Raw genomic sequence first — 21,718 nt, 5'->3', positions numbered from 1 at the left:
CACTCTCATTGAGTCGGAATATATTGAACCTGTTTTTAATATTTTATTGTAAAGTTTGTATTAACAAGACGAAGATGTAATTCAAACAGTGTTGGATAAATCATTGTCAAATTTTCTAGGCGATTCTTCCCTTTATCGCCACACAAAAGGATCAAATTCATTTTAAACACGGTCACAAAATATCCAGGTGTACATAAACAAGAAGTTTATGTGTATGTACAGAACATTAGATTAACTAAGGACAATGCCGATTTGTGTCACTTGTATGAATTCCTCGATCGGTTGCAATTCGATGCGACCATCGAAAGTTTGAATAGTTATCAAATGAAAAATATTATCTAGTGCTTCTTGTTGTCTTTTACATTGATGTATCACTTCCCAATATAGTAATTATTAAAAGTGTTATGTTACTTCTCTTCTTCAGTCCACATATTACATTCCGAACGGTATTCTGGTCACTGTTTGGCCGAGGGGAGACAACTGCTGTTGAGCTTGGCGAGTTTGGACATATTTTCACACAGACAGTTGGGTATTGGATATTCGGCGCCTATAACATAGCTACTGTCACAGTACTCCTCAACATGCTCATTGCTATGATGTCAAGGTCATTTGAAATAATTCAGGTGGGACTTCAGAGATCTCAATGTATCTTTGAAAATATAAAATTGAAAGTGATATTACTTTTAAAACACGGACACTTTGTAATAAACGGGATTTTTTGTGGTGAAAAAAATCGTAACGAAACCAAGGTATTTCTTTTTTATTTTCTTTGCTCATTAATCTTCATGCTACATTGTTTCATCAGTCATCATTTTTCGGAAACCCTTATTATTTCTCTATTTGCTCTTTTCTGAAATTTAATCCAATTTTGTGATATATTCTTTACATACAGGGTGAAGCCGACACAGAATGGAAATTTGCTCGTAGTAAGTTATATATGGAATATATAAAGGATGATGCTACTCTGCCTATTCCTTTTAATATTGTTCCTACGCCCAAATTTTTCTACAATACCGCCTCATATTGTTGGAGAACCTTCGCAAAGAAGGACGAACAGGACGAGCCACACCCAATACACCCTGGGCGGGTAAAGGATATCGAGATGTTCAACATGAGTCCTGGATCAACTAATTCGGTACGTTTTTACAACCGGGAAGAACCAATACGTAGTGAACCTATTTTAGTTAATTTCCAAGCGTTTTCTAGTGGTTAGCTTCTCTTAGTTTCTAGGTACTAACCAGATTTCTTTAACAAACTTCAAATATTGTGGTTTATTGTAGTTCAGTTTGATCACTAACAGTTGAGTGTTTGCTCTCAATTTTGTAACCAACTATTAGATATCGCTTATACGCAATTGTATATATCATGCATTATGTTTAAAAATTCAACTCCGCAACTTAAGATTTCGCTTAAAAGTAATAGACTTAAGTATTTATGGCCTGTTTTTAAAACACTAGCCCGTGACATAGAAGTCGCTTTCCTGATATATTTAAAATGTTGGGTTTATCGAAAGACAAACTTAATAGAAAGGTTAGTTGACAAACACGGGTTCTTGTAGAAGACTTTCTACGTGTAATGTACTACATTATTCCTCGGTAATATTTGAAGTCATTTATAAGTATATTAACAAAATTGTTATGTAGTATAACGTTTAGAACATAATACACTCATATTACTACATAGATCTGGACTTTTCTGATAACTATATAAAAAAATATAATTCATCATTAATAATCAGTGTTTTTGAAGATATTGTAATCTCCGTCTCGTCTTAGATTTTCTTTTAAAGAAACAATATGTTATGATTTTTGTATCATTTTACTTATAGTCACAGGCTGCCCCCCAACCAAAGGTAAAAATATACACTATATGTTTTATCCAGATTATATGTATCCTTTTCTATCATAAGTTGCGATGCAACTTTATCTCCTGTCCATCTATCCCTTTACCAATGTTTTATATACCCACGAGAAAAATATATTTCACATTATCTGTCTCTTTAACTTATTTCTCAGATAAACTTTCGCTTTTATATATCGATTCTACATCTTCGTTCTGTGTTATAATAAGGTAGCTTCAAATTCTTCTGTGCATTCTTTTTCTCAAAAACTTATCAAATCAAATTGTTCGTTATTGCATAGTCACAGATTTACGATTATGAAATATGATGTTGTTAGTTATTAGAAAGATATATAAAAGAATTGATGTTTATGAAAAATCCATGTTGTCAGATAATTTTGAAGATAATTGTATATATGTGTAATATAATTCCCATTATATTTGTCTTCCATAATTTTCTGACGGGTGTCATATTCCCGTTATTGTTGTTTACATGTGATTTTTGGTTAAATGCCATGACATCACCCAAAATAAAACTTTGTCCAATGTATAATCTAGCTCGATAAAAGCTAAGCTTAAAAGAAGATGTTGCTTTCAAATCAAATGAAATACACAGTGCGTCCGTGATATTTTAATATATGGTCTGTAAAAAGGGATATTCTGCTTCGGAAATGCTTCAAAATAGTCTGGATTAGTGAAGTAATTAATGTTGTTGCCAATTAACTCTTAAGAATTTGCTTTATGTTGTGTTAATGTGATTGTTCATGTTGTAATACCGTTATAACAAGTTTCCATTTCCACTTGCTGCGTGTTAAGGACTATTTATAAATACTCAAATCTTCGATGAGTTTTATATTTTTCTTTCTTTTTTCCTCTTTTATTGCCACCCACATTTAATAATGTATTGGTTCAATTTGAAATAACGAGCTTATGTTACGATATATGAGCCTATGAAGTAGTAGCAAGCGTCAAAATAATCTAGCACAATGCTAGAAAGGGTTGCGGTTAATATACATAACAATGTGGAGATCATATTTTTAAATTGGCTTTTTTGCAATGTTGGTCATATACGTTATATTTCTATGTGTTTTATAGCCACCTGAGAGACGAGGTGCAGCTTGGTCACAAAATAGTCGTGCCAGTAACCACACAAAAGGCATCAAGGTGTTCCAGGACCGAATACACACCACCAACGGATTCGTCCGCAACGATTCGGATCCAAGTCTGTTCGCAGAGAAATTAACATACAAAGTATGTTCCATTGTTGTTTATGTTCTTAAAGATGACATAACATATTATATAAGTTATATAGACTATATAACGAATTTAGCGCATCGAGGACCATTGATTTGTTTAATTAGTTCTTTCTGAAACCAAACTTGAATCATGCTGTCGAAGGATACAAACAATCGCCGCTTTTAAAATAATTCAGTAGTGACCTGTTATGTATGTATTTCTTTCCGGAATCTGCAAATATACTGTATAAGGAACCTGCAGAACAAGTACTAAATAATCTATAAATCAACGATAATTTCGACATTCCTTGTGAACAGTAACTTAGGCCTACCTCAATACGACACCAGACTGGCCGTATAGGTAATTATTGAAAGCGTAGCATCACAAACAAAAATGACACAAACATCAATCCAACATTTAAGCGTAAAGTCCCTTGATCATCTCTGCATTCTCGCTGAGGTAAAATCATGTTGATGAATTAATTATAGAGTGAGGATTGATCCTACGAAAAAAATATAAAAATTAATCCTACGAACCCCTCCATTTGTTTATAATCACAGTCGAGAAAACGCTTGAATCATAACATTTGACTTTCATCGCGTCATCAACTTTCAACTGGCGTATGGGAAGCAACTCGTATTTAAAAAGTATATTTTATTTAATTTGAAGTATTAAAAATATTTAAATTAATTTTACACAAAAAATAACAAGTATTATATAGTTTTATTGTAAGAAATGGTATATTTAGTTGAAGAGAATGTGTTTAGATTTTGAAGCGATGGCGTGAGCGGCCATATTGCACCATAATAAAATTTGCTGATCCCCTATAAAGTGTTAGGGGGTCACCACGTGACGGCTCTCCGCCAATCATTTGGGGATAAATAAAATTATAATTCAATGTTTTCATTGCAGAGAGTGATGAAGAGAATAGTCAAGCGTTACATTTTTGACGTTCAGCGTGAAGATGATAGTGGCGAATGTAAGTAAACAATAAACATCCGTTATAAGTTGATTTTGTTTGTTGGTTTTTATTTTATGACTCGTGTATAGCCAGGGTAATTTAGGACCAAACTAACACCAGTTTTTCATACATACTTTCAGGTAAAAATAGGCAAGTGACTATAGTTTGATTAAGGGGTAACAAAGTAAATTGCAAAATATTGATTTTGATTCCATAGTAGTGATATTATATGTCCTTATTACAGATAAATGACACATTTTAAATAACAGCCTATCCGGATACCTAGCCTTGATCTAACGTCAATTGATTTTATATAAATAAAGATGATAATGATTTATTATCTATTGTACCTCTCATTTTAGCTAACGAAATCTCAGATAGCTGAGGGATGGGATGAAATTTTTTCGAAAAAAGAAAAATTGTGATTTTATTTTTTCATTTCTAGTTAAATATATGATATATGCTTGGCAAAACATATAAATCTGCCTGTGTATACTTATTTAGTATCATAACAGATTTACCCTCTGACCTTCTGATGTACATTCTATAATACAATATAGCTTTATAAATTGATTTCGTCATGATACATGTACATGTAGTCTGTGTCGTAACTGCAATATTCAAGTTTGTGTAGCATTTAAAATATTGTCCTGGTGGAATGTTGATCACATATACACACTATATCTGTTCCTCTTTTTCGTTTGATATAAAAGTACCGTTGCGATGATTCTAGTGGTACGTTTTTTTGTTAGATAAAAACAGAATCAATACATATTTGCTATCCGATATTTGTATTAATTCAATTTCAAATATTTCCTATTTATGCATTTTGGAATATCAAGCAAAATCTATGTATACTTCATCCCACTTGAATGTGTTTCTCATCTCTGACGTTTCGTGTTCAGTCATTGTGTCGTATATCTTCGCTCTAGTATCTTAATTTGTTACGTCTACATGTATGTCTGTCGGTATGTCGGTCTGTCATATCTCATATATATGACGATTTATCATCTACCTTTCAAGAAAAAACTATGCCTTCAAAATGATCCATTAACTCTACATTATATCAGAATCGAAAACCATATGCTCTATCAGGTTTATGCCTTTTATCCATGTTTGTAGAAAACCAACGTTATATATTAAATCGGTATATGCGTTTTGAATAATGTTTTACATTGTATTTGATTGGTTTGGTTTAACTCTCTATTTTGAATAGATATCTATATTGAATTAACTTACATTTATTGTAGTATAACAGGATATTTTCATAGATAAATCATGAAATATAGGGCAATTCATTTTATTAATTAATTTATTTATTTCTCCGTAAAACATTCATGTATATACCTTTTTGAACTTCTGCAGGTGATTTTGATGAAATCAAACAAGATATATCAAGCTTCCGCTATGAGATGCTGAACCATTTATCACAACGCCAACGTGAGTCAAAGGACACGTATGAAAGGGTAGATAACTTAGAGTACAAAATTGATACACTTATACAACAACAAACAATGTGGTTAAAAGCTCTTTCTAAAAGTGATTCGGATTTCAAATTTACTAATTTCATGGATCCGAAAGGAATTTCAAAGGCTGCCACGGTTTCACAAGAAAGTGCTATATATGATTGTAATGAGGAGACAAATGAGGAATTAGGAGATAGTGACAAGAAGTCAAACGTAGGAGTATTACATGATATTCCGGAAGAGGAAAAACCAACAGTTGCCACTGAGCATAAATTACAAAGACAACGAGCAGACTGTGATACCGAGGAGCTGGATACCAAGGAGCGAGATACAGAGGATATTTCGGTAGAAGTGGTTATAGATGGTGAAAATAATTGTGATATTGTAGATGAACGTTTATAGATTTTGAAGTGGCAATTCGCAATGACTTGTTGAACCGAAAGTGCCTGATATCCTCTATTTTACCTCGTTACAATCAAAAAGATGGATGCAGATCATTCTCTGATGTTTTTGTCCACACGGATATTTTCGTAACTATGTGGATGTTTGTGTCGATGGTGCAACAGGATCGTTACAATTGCTCTGGGAATGGATCATACTTCATATTATAGTGGACAGTTAAGCATTATTTTAATAACATTGCAGGTTTATGTTAATATGATAATCACATATTCCCTTATCAGCATCGTATGATAACTTACTTTTTACTTAATACGACTAGCCAGTCTTAGAAGTATTTTATAGTAGCTTTGTTTCAATTATTTATTATCGATCACAGTGCCTACATGCCTTTCTTCTTCGTTTTGAATGAAAAGGATAACGACTTGCCACTGTATATTCTCATTATTGTGTTACAATTTCGTCATATAAATTAATTCATTTAAAATGCCGTGATGACTTAATATCATTTGAAGCCATATAAAATTTTTCATATTAAAAATCAAATATTTCATTTATTAACGTAATGTATCTAGTATTCTACTTGATGAAGATTTATTTGTTTATATGCAGTCCTCCTTTGTTAATTAAAATCTATGTGTATATGATACATGTAACTATTACCTTAGTTTAAAAGGAAGCTGTGACCCATATCCATATTGATATTTGATATATTATTGAATCAAACAATTTAACAGTCTGAAATACATCAATATCCCAGTATCGTGTTTTCTCTTCTGCCATCATTGTGTTGTAAATTGAATTAAAGCCATTCCATTTTTACAAAAAATTCTCCTGAATCCATAGTTATTTTCAAATTGATTGAAATTTCAAATCAAATATTATTCATAACTGTTTTAATGGGTTTGATCTACTATTGATCTACTAATGATTCATCAATAATTTCGACTTTACAAATATCAAGTTAACGATTCGTTGCCCGCAATCCAACAATAGAACCAAGAATGAATCCTACTATGTTATATAATTGAAGCATGCATAATTACCGTATTTATGTGTATTTTCATTGTTTTAAATTTCATAGTTTTATTAATATCATTAAAATGAAGACATTTAATTTATTTGTTTTCCCTAAACTTGTTAAGATAACCCAAAACATGTGTTATTACCGCTATATTGTTAGACATTTGATATTGTTTACATCACTGTTGAATTTCGAGCTACTTGTTTGATATTTATTTGCATGCTTTTCTGTGATGTTTTATATGGACACATGTGCATCCTTGTATCTGAATATTTTGTGACTTTGATAATATGAATTATTTCCACATCTTCTCAAGGACATATTACAACACATTTTCACGTCGAAATTAATTTTTATTAGATTGAAAATTAAAATTGGTTTCAAAGCCTACACTCAACAAGTGACCCAAAACATCCCAAAATACCAAAAAGTGGAATAAAAAAAAAACTTCTGACCTCTTTTAACTTCACTGTGGATTTCTATACTTCGAAAATATGCCCATTACATTCAGTGTTCCTCGAAACACCTGTATACTAATTTTCATTGAGATTGGACGATTGGACCTTTTTTCATCCCTATAGGTGGTCAAAGCGACCATATTGAATTTCTCGGGTGAAAATGTAAACTACACATTATCAGCTATTAGCAGTTACAATTTGCAAACAAATAGGCAACGTCTTTCAAGAAAATCGTTGGAAACCAACCGTGAACGAACAGACAGACGGACACGGTGATTACTATAGGGTTCTTGCATTAATGACATTGGTTATATATAGTAAATAAATATACAAGTCATGTCCCAAAGTGGATTATCAATGTTAAGTGGCGATCGTAGAATAAATCAGTAGTAAAACGTCAATAGATAAGGAAATATTGTACTTTTCTTTTATTACAGTATATCAATTCGGAATACAGTATTACAATACCAAATTTGTAATCTTTAATGTGCAAAAACGACCGCAAATGTACCATTTAACTGAACAGCTATATCAAACCTGTCACCGTCATTTCGCAGCGTTACACTTTCTCTTTATAATGTTAAAACATTCCACATAATTGTCGTTCTATCAACGATAAAGAAATTATCAAAATTATTTCAAATGAGTTAGATAAGGTTACAGGTTGTTTTTATTGTGACGTAACGTCTAACGTCTTTTCCCAACATGTCTGGTCCAGCGTGCCGAATGTTTAGACTTTTGATATAATTAGACATCTAATTTTGCTATTTGTTGCTTTTTATATCATATTTACACGCTTGCTTAAATCAGAAATTTTATTTCCTCGCTATAAATTAATATTATTTCTTTTAAAAGAGTTCCTCTTTGAAATATGAAAAAATATAAGATAATATTGTTGTAGACATATTCATTCGTATGCAAAATGATCTTATGTAAACTAGGGTCAATCAATACAAAATTATCGTTATATTTCAGCAATTGCTTAAAGGTCTCTTAAATATGTTAATGACGTAGAAATCGTTTGCTCTGGTATGTTCATTTCACATAAAGAGACGCACAATATAAAGTTTAGCTCTTTCGTATAACGCTTAGTTTTTTATCCCTTGACATAATGGTATATTTGTAATGCTTACCTATTGTATACCATCCAAATTATGGATTTTAGACAATATCTTATCACCACTCCATTCTCAGTTTTTACAATGTGTAATTAGATGTAATCAAATCATCATAAAATTTAAATTAAAAATTTCTCTGTAATGCAAATCTTGTTTTTATGAATAGTTAACTTATAGCAATTTTCCACCTGCCGATAGGTTGGTGACAACGAAATTACAATTACAACTGGAGGAGACATTTCCGAATGGCAAACCCAATGGGTTCCAAAAACAGCAAACATTAAATGGATGGTTTTTGGCGTGTTCGTGTTGCGTCTCCTTGCTATATGACTGCTACATGCAGCCAAAGATGGCATACAACACATCCGATCCAGTTAAATTATACTGATAACGGACAAATCAGTTGTCTCACTCCCTTTAGCCTGAGCGAAACCAACAGAAAATACCGCTTTTACAAACTATCGTGTGTCTTGTTTATGGGACAGAACTCAATGAACTAAAGTGAAACTTGGGCGATGTCAAGATATACATAAGAAGTGATCGAATTAGAAAGTAACTATTTCATATTTAGTTGCCTTTACGATGATGGCATAGAACAGTACCATTCTGACATACGGGTATCTGTTAATTCTATTGGATGCAACTCCATCCGTGCTATTACATAAAAGAATATCTTTGAACCATATGCACATTTATAAATAGATGTATCAAAATATAGGGATTTGTACATGTATTTGCAATGTTAAATCTTTGAATCCCGAATTAAGTCAGATTGTATATATTCCATTTTTAATATATTCGCATGAGAATCTTATGTTTGTAATCATTTAATATGTTTGTTATTTCTTGGATCAATATTTGAAATATATATACAGTACAACTTTTCAAAACCGAATACCTCGTAACATCGATCGAAATGATGATGTACGGGACCGATCCTGTATATGTAAATCGCAATCGGAGCAGGTAGAACATTCCACATTCCTTTTACGCTCACTCATGCTCACTTTTACTCACAATACGTAAGTGTGAAAGCATTATTTACATAGAAAACTCAAAGATATCGATTTGTGCATTCTTTTTCTCAAAAACTTATCAAATCAAATTGTTCGTTATTGCATAGTCACAGATTTACGATTATGAAATATGATGTTGTTAGTTATTAGAAAGATATATAAAAGAATTGATGTTTATGAAAAATCCATGTTGTCAGATAATTTTGAAGATAATTGTATATATGTGTAATATAATTCCCATTATATTTGTCTCCCATAATTTTCTGACGGGTGTCATATTCCCGTTATTGTTGTTTACATGTGATTTTTGGTTAAATGCCATGACAAAACCCAAAATAAAACTTTGTCCAATGTATAATCTAGCTCGATAAAAGCTAAGCTTAAAAGAAGATGTTGCTTTCAAATCAAATGAAATACACAGTGCGTCCGTGATATTTTAATATATGGTCTGTAAAAAGGAATATTCTGCTTCGGAAATGCTTCAAAATAGTCTGGATTAGTGAAGTAATTAATGTTGTTGCCAATTAACTCTTAAGAATTTGCTTTATGTTGTGTTAATGTGATTGTTCATGTTGTAATACCGTTATAACAAGTTTCCATTTCCACTGGCTGCGTGTTTAGGACTATTTATAAATACTCAAATCTTCGATGAGTTTTATACTTTTCTTTCTTTTTTCCTCTTTTATTGCCACCCACATTTAATAATGTATTGGTTCAATTTGAAATAACGAGCTTATGTTACGATATATGAGCCTATGAAGTAGTAGCAAGCGTCAAAATAATCTAGCACAATGCTAGAAAGGGTTGCGGTTAATATACATAACAATGTGGAGATCATATTTTTAAATTGGCTTTTTTGCAATGTTGGTCATATACGTTATATTTCTATGTGTTTTATAGCCACCTGAGAGACGAGGTGCAGCTTGGTCACAAAATAGTCGTGCCAGTAACCACACAAAAGGCATCAAGGTGTTCCAGGACCGAATACACACCACCAACGGATTCGTCCGCAACGATTCGGATCCAAGTCTGTTCGCAGAGAAATTAACATACAAAGTATGTTCCATTGTTGTTTATGTTCTTAAAGATGACATAACATATTATATAAGTTATATAGACTATATAACGAATTTATCGCATCGAGGACCATTGATTTGTTTAATTAGTTCTTTCTGAAACCAAACTTGAATCATGCTGTCGAAGGATACAAACAATCGCCGCTTTTAAAATAATTCAGTAGTGACCTGTTATGTATGTATTTCTTTCCGGAATCTGCAAATATACTGTATAAGGAACCTGCAGAACAAGTACTAAATAATCTATAAATCAACGATAATTTCGACATTCCTTGTGAACAGTAACTTAGGCCTACCTCAATACGACACCAGACTGGCCGTATAGGTAATTATTGAAAGCGTAGCATCACAAACAAAAATGACACAAACATCAATCCAACATTTAAGCGTAAAGTCCCTTGATCATCTCTGCATTCTCGCTGAGGTAAAGTCATGTTGATGAATTAATTATAGAGTGAGGATTGATCCTACGAAAAAAATATAAAAATTAATCCTACGAACCCCTCCATTTGTTTATAATCACAGTCGAGAAAACGCTTGAATCACAACATTTGACTTTCATCGCGTCATCAATTTTCAACTGGCGTATGGGAAGCAACTCGTATTTAAAAGTATATTTTATTTAATTTGAAGTATTAAAAATATCTAAATTAATTTTACACAAAAAATAACAAGTATTATATAGTTTTATGGTAAGGAAATGGTATATTTAGTTGAAGAGAATGTGTTTAGATTTTGAAGCGATGGCGTGAGCGGCCATATTGCACCATAATAAAATTTGCTGATCCCCTATAAAGTGTTAGGGGGTCACCACGTGACGGCTCTCCGCCAATCATTTGGGGATAAATAAAATTATAATTCAATGTTTTCATTGCAGAGAGTGATGAAGAGAATAGTCAAGCGTTACATTTTTGACGTTCAGCGTGAAGATGATAGTGGCGAATGTAAGTAAACAATAAACATCCGTTATAAGTTGATTTTGTTTGTTGGTTTTTATTTTATGACTCGTGTATAGCCAGGGTAATTTAGGACCAAACTAACACCAATTTTTCATACATACTTTCAGGTAAAAATAGGCAAGTGACTATAGTTTGATTAAGGGGGAAACAAAGTAAATTGCAAAATATTGATTTTGATTCCATAGTAGTGATATTATATGTCCTTATTACAGATAAATGACACATTTTAAATAACAGCCTATCCGGATACCTAGCCTTGATCTAACGTCAATTGATTTTATATAAATAAAGATGATAATGATTTATTATCTATTGTACCTCTCATTTTAGCTAACGAAATCTCAGATAGCTGAGGGATGTGATGAAATTCTTTCGAAAAAAGAAAAATTGTGATTTTATTTTTTCATTTCTAGTTAAATATATGATATATGCTTGGCAAAACATATAAATCTGCCTGTGTATACTTATTTAGTATCATAACAGATTTACCCTCTGACCTTCTGATGTACATTCTATAATACAATATAGCTTTATAAATTGATTTCGTCATGATACATGTACATGCAGTCTGTGTCGTAACTGCAATATTCAAGTTTGTGTAGCATTTAAAATATTGTCCTGGTGGAATGTTGATCACATATACACACTATATCTGTTCCTCTTTTTCGTTTGATATAAAAGTACCGTTGCGATGATTCTAGTGGTACGTTTTTTTGTTAGATAAAAACAGAATCAATACATATTTGCTATCCGATATTTGTATTAATTCAATTTCAAATATTTCCTATTTATGCATTTTGGAATATCAAGCAAAATCTATGTATACTTCATCCCACTTGAATGTGTTTCTCATCTCTGACGTTTCGTGTTCAGTCATTGTGTCGTATATCTTCTCTCTAGTATCTTAATTTGTTACGTCTACATGTATGTCTGTCGGTATGTCGGTCTGTCATATCTCATATATATGACGATTTATCATCTACTTTTCAAGAAAAAACTATGCCTTCAAAGTGATCCATTAACTCTACATTATATCAGAATCGACAGCTTTCAGGTTTATGCCTTTCAGTCATGTTTGTAGAAAACCAACGTTATATATTTAATCGGTATATGCGTTTTGAATAATGTTTTACATTATATTTGATTGGTTTGGTTTAACTCTCTATTTTGAATAGATATCTATATTGAATTAACTTATATTTATTGTAGTATAACAGGACATTTTCATAGATAAATCATGAAATATAGGGCAATTCATTTTATTAATTAATTTATTTATTTCTCCGTAAAACATTCATGTATATACCTTTTTTGAACTTTTGCAGGTGATTTTGATGAAATCAAACAAGATATATCCAGCTTCCGCTATGAGATGCTGAACCATTTATCACAACGCCAACGTGAGTCAAAGGACACGTATGAAAGGGTAGATAACTTAGAGTACAAAATTGATACACTTATACAACAACAAACAATGTGGTTAAAAGCTCTTTCTAAAAGTGATTCGGATTTCAAATTTACTAATTTCATGGATCCGAAAGGAATTTCAAAGGCTGCCACGGTTTCACAAGAAAGTGCTATATATGATTGTAATGAGGAGACAAATGAGGAATTAGGAGATAGTGACAAGAAGTCAAACGTAGGAGTATTACATGATATTCCGGAAGAGGAAAAACCAACAGTTGCCACTGAGCATAAATTACAAAGACAACGAGCAGACTGTGATACCGAGGAGCGGGATACCAAGGAGCGAGATACAGAGGATATTTCGGTAGAAGTGGTTATAGATGGTGAAAATAATTGTGATATTGTAGATGAACGTTTATAGATTTTGAAGTGGCAATTCGCAATGACTTGTTGAACCGAAAGTGCCTGATATCCTCTATTTTACCTCGTTACAATCAAAAAGATGGATGCAGATCATTCTCTGATGTTTTTGTCCACACTGATATTTTCGTAACTATGTGGATGTTTGTGTCGATGGTGCAACAGGATCGTTACAATTGCTCTGGGAATGGATCATACTTCATATTATAGTGGACAGTTAAGCATTATTTTGATAACATTGCAGGTTGATGTTAATATGATAATCACATATTCCCTCATCAACATCGTATGATAACTTACATTTTACTTAGTATGACTACGCCAGTCTTAGAAGTATTTTATAGTAGTTTTGTTTCAAATATAGAAAATTGTTTTGATTTTCCACCTAAAAAAATCAAGTAAGCGATGTTTGGGCATACCACAAGACATTTAAAAACCTGTTCTTTCCTATTTTTTCTAAAGAGACCTCTTGTGGAACCAAAATATGTATATATATATATAATAAATAATACTGTTAATTGATATATCGCTGACAATGTAATGCATATTATTTATTATCGATCACAGTGCCTACATGCCTTTCTTCTTCGTTTTGAATGAAAAGGATAACGACTTGCCACTGTATATTCTCATTATTGTGTTACAATTTCGTCATATAAATGGATTCATTTAAAATGCCCTGATGACTTAATGTCATTTGAAGCCATATAATTTTTTTCATATTAAATATCAAATATTTCATTAATTAACGTGATGTATCTAGTATTCTACTTAATGAAGATTTATTTGTTTACATGCAGTCCTCCTTTGTTAATTAAAATCGATGTGTATATGATACATGTAACTATTACCTTAGTTTAAAAGGAAGCTGTGATCCATATCCATATTGATATTTGATATATTATTGAATCAAACAATTTAACAGTCTGAAATACATCAATATCCCAGTATCGTGTTTCCTTCTTCTGCCATCATTGTTTTGTACATTGAATTAAAGCCATTCCATTTTTACAAAAAATTCTCCTGAATCCATAGTTATTTTCAAATTGATTGAAATTTCAAATCAAATATTATTCATAACTGTTTTAATGGGTTTGATCTACTATTGATCTACTAATGATTCATCAATAATTTTGACTTTACAAATATCAAGTTAACGATTCGTTGCCCGCAATCCAACAATAGAACCAAGAATGAATCCTACTATGTTATTTAATTGAAGCATGCATAATTACCGTATTTATGTGTATATTCATTGTTTTAAATTTCATAGTTTTATTAATATCATTACAATGAAGACATTTAATTTATTTGTTTTCCCTAAACTTGTTAAGATTACAAAACATGTGTTATTACCGCTATATTGTTAGACATTTGATATTGTTTACATCACTGTTGAATTTCGAGCTACTTGTTTGATATTTATTTGCATGCTTTCCTGTGATGTTTTATATGGACACATGTGCATCCTTGTATCTGAATATTTTGTGACTTTGATAATATGAATTATTTCCACATCTTCTGAAGGACATATTACAACACATTTTCACGTCGAAATTAATTTTTATTAGATTGAAAATTAAAATTGGTTTCAAAGCCTACACTCAACAAGTGACCCAAAACATCCCAAAATACCAAAAAGTGGAATAAAAAAAAAACTTCTGACCTCTTTTAACTTCACTGTGGATTTCTATACTTCGAAAATATGCCCATTACATTCAGTGTTCCTCGAAACACCTGTATACTAATTTTCATTGAGATTGGACGATTGGACCTTTTTTCATCCCTATAGGTGGTCATAGCGACCATATTGAATTTCTCGGGTGAAAATGTAAACTACACATTATCAGCTATTAGCAGTTACAATTTGCAAACAAATAGGCAACGTCTTTCAAGAAAATCGTTGGAAACCAACCGTGAACGAACAGACAGACGAACACGGTGATTACTATAGGGTTCTTGCATTAATGACATTGGTTATATATAGTAAATAAATATACGAGTCATGTCCCAAAGTGGATTATCAATGTTAAGTGGCGATCGTAGAATAAATCAGTAGTAAAACGTCAATAGATAAGGAAATTTGTACTTTTCTTTTATTACAGTATATCAATTCGGAATACAGTATTACAATACCAAATTTGTAATCTTTAATGTGCAAAAACGACCGCAAATGTACCATTTAACTGAACAGCTATATCAAACCTGTCACCGTCATTTCGCAGCGTTACACTTTCTCTTTATAATGTTAAAACATTCCACATAATTGTTGTTCTATCAACGATAAAGAAATTATCAAAATTATTTCAAATGAGTTAGATAAGGTTACAGGTTTTTTTTTTTGTGACGTAACGTCTAACGTCTTTTCCCAACATGTCTGGTCCAGCGTGCCGAATGTTTAGACTTTTGATATAATTCGACATCTAATTTTGCTATTTGTTGCTTTTTATATCATATTTACACGCTTGCTTAAATCAGAAATTTTATTTCCTCGCTATAAATTAATATTATTTCTTTTAAAAGAGTTCCTCTTTGAAATATGAAAAAATATAAGATAATATTGTTGTAGACATATTCATTCGTATGCAAAATGATCTTATGTAAACTAGGGTCAATCAATACAAAATTATCGTTATATTTCAGCAATTGCTTAAAGGTCTCTTAAATATGTTAATGACGTAGAAATCGTTTGCTCTGGTATGTTCATTTCACATAAAGAGACGCACAATATAAACTTTAGCTCTTTCGTATAACGCTTAGTTTTTTATCCCTTGACATAATGGTATATTTGTAATGCTTACCTATTGTATACCATCCAAATTATGGATTTTAGACAATATCTTATCACCACTCCATTCTCAGTTTTTACAATGTGTAATTAGATGTAATCAAATCATCATAAAATTTGAATTAAAAATTTCTCTGTAATGCAAATCTTGTTTTTATGAATAGTTAACTTATAGCAATTTTCCACCTGCCGATAGGTTGGTGACAACGAAATTACAATTACAACTGGAGGAGACATTTCCGAATGGCAAACCCAATGGGTTCCCAAAACAGCAAACATTAAATGGATGGTTTTTGGCGTGTTCGTGTTGCGTCTCCTTGCTATATGACTGCTACATGCAGCCAAAGATGGCATACAACACATCCGATCCAGTTAAATTATACTGATAACGGACAAATCAGTTGTCTCACTCCCTTTAGCCTGAGCGAAACCAACAGAAAATACCGCTTTTACAAACTATCGTGTGTCTTGTTTAGGGGACAGAACTCAATGAACTAAAGTGAAACCCAGAAAAATTTGGGCGATGTCAAGATATACATAAGAAGTGATCGAATTAGAAAGTAACTATTTCATATTTAGTTGCCTTTACGATGATGGCATAGAACATTACCATTCTGACATACGGGTATCTGTTAATTCTATTGGATGCAACTCCATCCGTGCTATTACATAAAAGAATATCTTTGAACCATATGCACATTTATAAATAGATGTATCAAAATATAGGGATTTGTACATGTATTTGCAATGTTAAATCTTTGAATCCCGAATTAAGTCAGATTGTATATATTCCATTTTTAATATATTCGCATGAGAATCTTATGTTTGTAATTATTTAATATGTTTGTTATTTCTTGGATCAATATTTGAAATATATATACAGTACAACTTTTCAAAACCGAATACCTCGTAATATTGATCGAAATGATGATGTACGGGACCGATCCTGTATATGTAAATCGCAATCGGAGCAGGTAGAACATTCCACATTCCTTTTACGCTCACTCATGCTCACTTTTACTCACAATACGTAAGTGTGAAAGCATTATTTACATAGAAAACTCAAAGATATCGATTTTGTTTTCATTTTCAATTAAAACTGTTATTCACATCGATAGCTTTGTAACAAAGAAGTGTAGACATCAAAGAGAGCTATCAGGAGAGATTTCGCTATCTCTATAAGCTCATTACGAGCTCATTCAGATCATTATATTGTAATGTCGTGTTTCTCAAACAACCATCTGTTACCGATTTGCCAACACTTCAGATTAGAAAACTGTGTACCTGAAGCAATCAATAGGTTTGCTCTGGGGGATATTCATACAGTTAAAAAACAAACCTCTCCTTAAGCTCGCAGTGCATATGTAACATTCGGTAGATGGTGTTTAAACTTCATTGTGATACAGGGAGAGTTAATTAATATGAAATAGTATTAACAAGAGCTGCTTTATAGGTAAGCCAAATATCTTAATTATTTTAATTACAAATGCTTTCACTTATCACAACTGCCATCCTTAAAATCATTTAAGCGGCCACTTATGTTTTCTCGGGCTAGGCCTAATTGTAAATTACCGTTTCAGTGATATCTAGTTTAGTTTAAGATTTATTTTACTACTATCAATACATATATATATTGCAAAGAACAAGAAATCAATTGTAAATAGGAAACATGTGTGTAAACTTTTCTAATTAGTATCTAGTTGCTTTTAAATTACCTTTTAATAATTTAATCCTGTTACCAAGTATTGCTGTTTAGTCTTTTTGTTACATTTTTCTATCCTATTGTACGAGTCTCGATAACAAAATTTTCGGTATCAACATCTCATATACCTCATCCCGAAATTTAATGCAGATATAAAAATCACCATTAAGTACTAAAACGAGAGAAAAACATACGTTATCCTATTTTTAAAAGACCAAATTTCCAAAAGAAAATGTGTTGTTTTGCTACTCGTCAGTAATTCTAAGAATATAAGAAATCGATTATGAAAGCCTTCTAAAACAGAAACCTCAAATAAATGTAACATATTTGTAGAAATATTCGCAAGACAGCAATGCTGTTATTAAAATGACTCAGTGGATTTTTCATATATATGTGATTATTTAAGGATAAACTTTACTTCAATAATAAGAAATGTCTAGGGAACGCGTTAAGTAATACAAATATAAACCAGTGATACATGTAACATACGTAGACTAAGGAACGCGTTCGGTAACAAGAGACATATGGGCCTTGACTGTCATCTGATAAAATTGATCTTACAAAAGACGGAAAAACAACTAACTGTATTTCAAAGCGAAATTGAAAAAAACCTATTAATTCGGATCTCCAACCTCAACATGGCTGTAATCCATTTCTCTATTTCAGCGTTAAAGAAAAGTAAGAATTGAAAGCAATAATTCAGCACTTTTGAAGACCCGCTCCTCGGTTCCAAGAAGTCAAACCTGTCGTGTTTATACATATTATGATTATAATCACAAATTCATCTTTCACACCAATCTGGCTACAATCCACTCAAGGTTAAGAATGAGTGAGAGTTTAAAACAATTTATACTGCATTTCCATAATTATGATTCACATGAGTAGTACGAATTTTTTAGCAAAATGTTAGCAATGTTCCCCATTTGAGAACCGGCCCAATGGGGGCGGTGCAATAGATTTAAGATTAAGATAGTCCTCCCTCAATGATGTTCCTCACAAAATCTGAGTGTAATCCACTAAGGTTTTAAGAAGGGTAAGGCTTTTAAATCAGCATTTTACCATTTTCCTTACTTCTCCTCCTGGTGGTCGTACCAGACTTATTTCAATAGAATATGATTAATCCATTCCAAGTGAAACGTCATGCTACATTGTGTAGTGATCCGCATTGGGATAACGAGGAGTATAATTTTGAATGACGGCCACGACGACGGACGAAGTACGAGGATTGGATTACGTAGAGGTGCAAACCGTGCTCTGTTTTCTAAAGAAATTGGCTGGGATACTCTAAAGAAACGTATACAACAGCATAATAATAAACTTTATTCTTCAAAATTATCAAACTTCACCCTCCAGACTATTTATTTGAAAATATTGAAACTTTTGTTATTTACAATAACCTGATAAATCATGATATGAAATATCAACGTATAAATCCAAACACGTATTTATAGAACTGGTATGTACTTTTACCCTAGCTTACTTAATGTCTTATTAGAACAGACCAGATTATAATTATTATACTATGATATCATCAGGTGAACTTAAGGGGGAGTTTGACGTCATGTCATACCCACTAAAGCTGTGTAATTATGTTCTTCATATATCTTATATTTTCAAATAAAGTGGATCTAGTTCCTTTACTAAAAGTAATATTATCTAATGCCAACTTAGAAAGGGTGCAAGGCATTTAAACTCAGATAAAGATAGATATTATATTATTGATAATGCATCTTGTATTTTTGTCAGCTCTGTTGAATATGTTTATCACTTCTTTCTATTTTGCTCTATATTTATAACTGAAAGACAACTTTTAATTGGCTCTTATCTACAAGTAGATTTCCAACTAAATCCTAAGCTGAATCTTAACCAAATATGTATTTCTATCTCATAAATAATATAATCTTGCTAACAAAGGGAAGCAATCACCTTAGTCATGGTCTAAATTCTGAAATGTGTGTATGCATCCAGAAATACATTGAACCAAAACGTAGACTTTATAAGTAAATTTTAAGTAAAATTAATATATACATATTATTTAAACTGCATATGTACTATATTTATTCCTACTTTTCCTTCGCTTTATCATATATTCTATATAGAAGCATGCAATCAAATGGAGAGGGCGTATATAGCCTTTGCCTGCTGTCCGAACCAAATTAAATTTTTGGATTAAATAAAATATACATAGAGTCAAGTACGGTGACGATACATAAATACTAGGAAAAGCGTTTAGTTATAGTAGCGAAAGACAAAGGAACGCGTTCACTAACAATAGATACAACCTACATAATATTTAAGTAATAATAGATATAGGCTATGTTAAATACAACATAAGCCCCATAAACATTCAGATATTAAACCTGCCTTAGTGCCAACAGTGCTTATAGCGTATTAACGCTATAGAATGACATCATTCTGTTGGCTGGAGAAACATAAAACATAAAGTATTACATTATCATAAATCATATTGAACAAGAAGATGATAAAGTTGCGCGTCTGTCACCAAAGCGCCGTGAGAAGATTAAATGTATATGACCTTGAACATTTATATATCAATCAAAGGGGGCCATGACTGGAATATTGAACCAAAGCGACAACGTAAAGTGAGTGGGATGTCACTGATACTGCCAGTGGCTACTATTTTTTTTTAAATGGTTCAATGTGAAGTAAAATATTAAGATAATTGATAGGTTTTATATTTGCACCAAGGTTAGTATCAAAAGTGATTTTCGTCAATACAAAAAATAAATAAATAAAATTACATTTTCTTCACAAAGGTCGAAAAAAAAATTTCAACGTATTTCTTAATGATGGCAATGATCTTTTGTGCTTAAAATATTAATAACGCCTTAATTTACACTAAACAATGTGTCTCGTCCTTCTAAGAATAGGCAGTAACTTTAAGTGAAACTTGAAATAATAGATGAATGTAAATTCAAAGATAATGAGAACACGTCATAAAATCCATGTTTCTTATATAATATGGGAGGTTGTGAGTTATTTGTGTTGTGTCTTCTTGTAATAGTGGAATTATTGCCGTTTCAATAGTATTATCACACTGACACATGCCGTCAGAGACACCGAACAACACACCCCGTCCGCTCAAGTTATACTGTCAACGGACAAACCAGTCATCCCACTTCCTTTATACTGAGAGCTAAGTATGAGTGCGTCTCAGCCACGGGATATAATTTAGAACCTTCCTCACAGGGTTCCCAATGCTGAACTCAAAGCCAAAATTGAGACGATGTCAAGGGACACGTTAGGAAGAAGAAAACCAGTTATTAAGACAAGAAAACATGAGATCCCAAAAGAGGCCATTACTAACATAGATGATTCAATGGGGTAACAGGTACACTTATCACATCCTATATGTAGAACAAGCAACAGTTACAATGAGAAGTTGTCCCTATTCGTCTCATGTAGGTATATATGAAATGAGTGGTTTATGAAGAAGAGAAATAAGTTCCACTGGGTGTATCCGGCATCACTCAATCCTATAGTTTTAAGGAAGGATCCATAGTGTATGTTATAGTGCACTCCTTTAGTTCGCGTAACTAAATCTAAATAGTCTGATGATAAAAACTATCAAGATAAAATCATTTATAAATTATGTTTGAAGTCTTTTGATAAAATGACCCAATCATGACGAGAGCACGTGTACGATGAACGTCATTATTTCAGAATCAATCAATGGTGTCTGGTAGACATATGAACGTCACCACCAGAGAAGGGCACCATAAACAGATTACATAACCATGACCATGAATATTAATGGGAACAAAATCTATTGTATGCCATAAGTAATCTATACTCATATTTTTTAAATTTTGTTTTTATTGTCTTTGT

General features: G+C 32.0%; 3 protein-coding genes across 9 annotated transcripts in view; all 3 read left to right on the top strand.

Annotated features, from left to right (window-relative positions):
• Window positions 1-7,018, top strand: part of LOC138315789 (short transient receptor potential channel 7-like) — a 106,850-nt gene extending 99,832 nt beyond the window's left edge. For 6 of the 7 annotated variants that reach the window (XM_069257053.1, XM_069257052.1, XM_069257055.1 and 3 more), the window contains 6 exons: window positions 425-623; window positions 893-1,135; window positions 1,829-1,852; window positions 2,935-3,090; window positions 3,988-4,054; window positions 5,402-7,018. In XM_069257053.1, the coding sequence (XP_069113154.1) occupies window positions 425-623; window positions 893-1,135; window positions 1,829-1,852; window positions 2,935-3,090; window positions 3,988-4,054; window positions 5,402-5,904 (1,192 nt within the window). In that variant the 3' untranslated portion in view covers window positions 5,905-7,018. The remainder of the gene's footprint in view (window positions 1-424; window positions 624-892; window positions 1,136-1,828; window positions 1,853-2,934; window positions 3,091-3,987; window positions 4,055-5,401) is intronic. The other variant, XM_069257054.1, reaches the window with a different exon arrangement.
• A 3,184-nt stretch (window positions 7,019-10,202) lies between these two features.
• On the top strand, window positions 10,203-16,301 carry LOC138315788 (uncharacterized). The gene is made up of 3 exons (XM_069257050.1): window positions 10,203-10,573; window positions 11,471-11,537; window positions 12,878-16,301. The coding sequence occupies exons 2-3, from the start codon at window positions 11,477-11,479 to the stop codon at window positions 13,378-13,380; spliced, it is 564 nt and encodes a 187-aa protein (XP_069113151.1). The 5' UTR covers window positions 10,203-10,573; window positions 11,471-11,476; the 3' UTR covers window positions 13,381-16,301.
• A 1,202-nt stretch (window positions 16,302-17,503) lies between these two features.
• The window catches only part of LOC138315787 (uncharacterized), a 29,085-nt gene continuing 24,870 nt past the window's right edge, over window positions 17,504-21,718 (top strand). The window contains exon 1 of the mRNA XM_069257049.1: window positions 17,504-17,620. The gene's annotated coding sequence lies outside the window, so the exon portion shown is untranslated. The remainder of the gene's footprint in view (window positions 17,621-21,718) is intronic.

Source organism: Argopecten irradians, chromosome 2, assembly GCF_041381155.1.
Source record: "Argopecten irradians isolate NY chromosome 2, Ai_NY, whole genome shotgun sequence".
Classification (NCBI taxonomy): Eukaryota; Metazoa; Mollusca; class Bivalvia; order Pectinida; family Pectinidae; genus Argopecten; species Argopecten irradians.
The sequence above is the reverse complement of the archived record's forward strand: the minus strand, read 5'-3'. Positions and strand labels throughout refer to the sequence as shown.

What these genes read in the sequence shown, in the direction of transcription:
- LOC138315788 (XM_069257050.1), top strand. Translation starts at nt 11,477, where the DNA reads ATGAAGAGAATAGTCAAGCGTTACATTTTTGACGTTCAGCGTGAAGAT. An exon ending in TGAAGATGATAGTGGCGAAT is followed by an intron (nt 11,538 to 12,877) that starts GTAAGTAAACAA and finishes GAACTTTTGCAG; the next exon opens with GTGATTTTGATGAAATCAAA.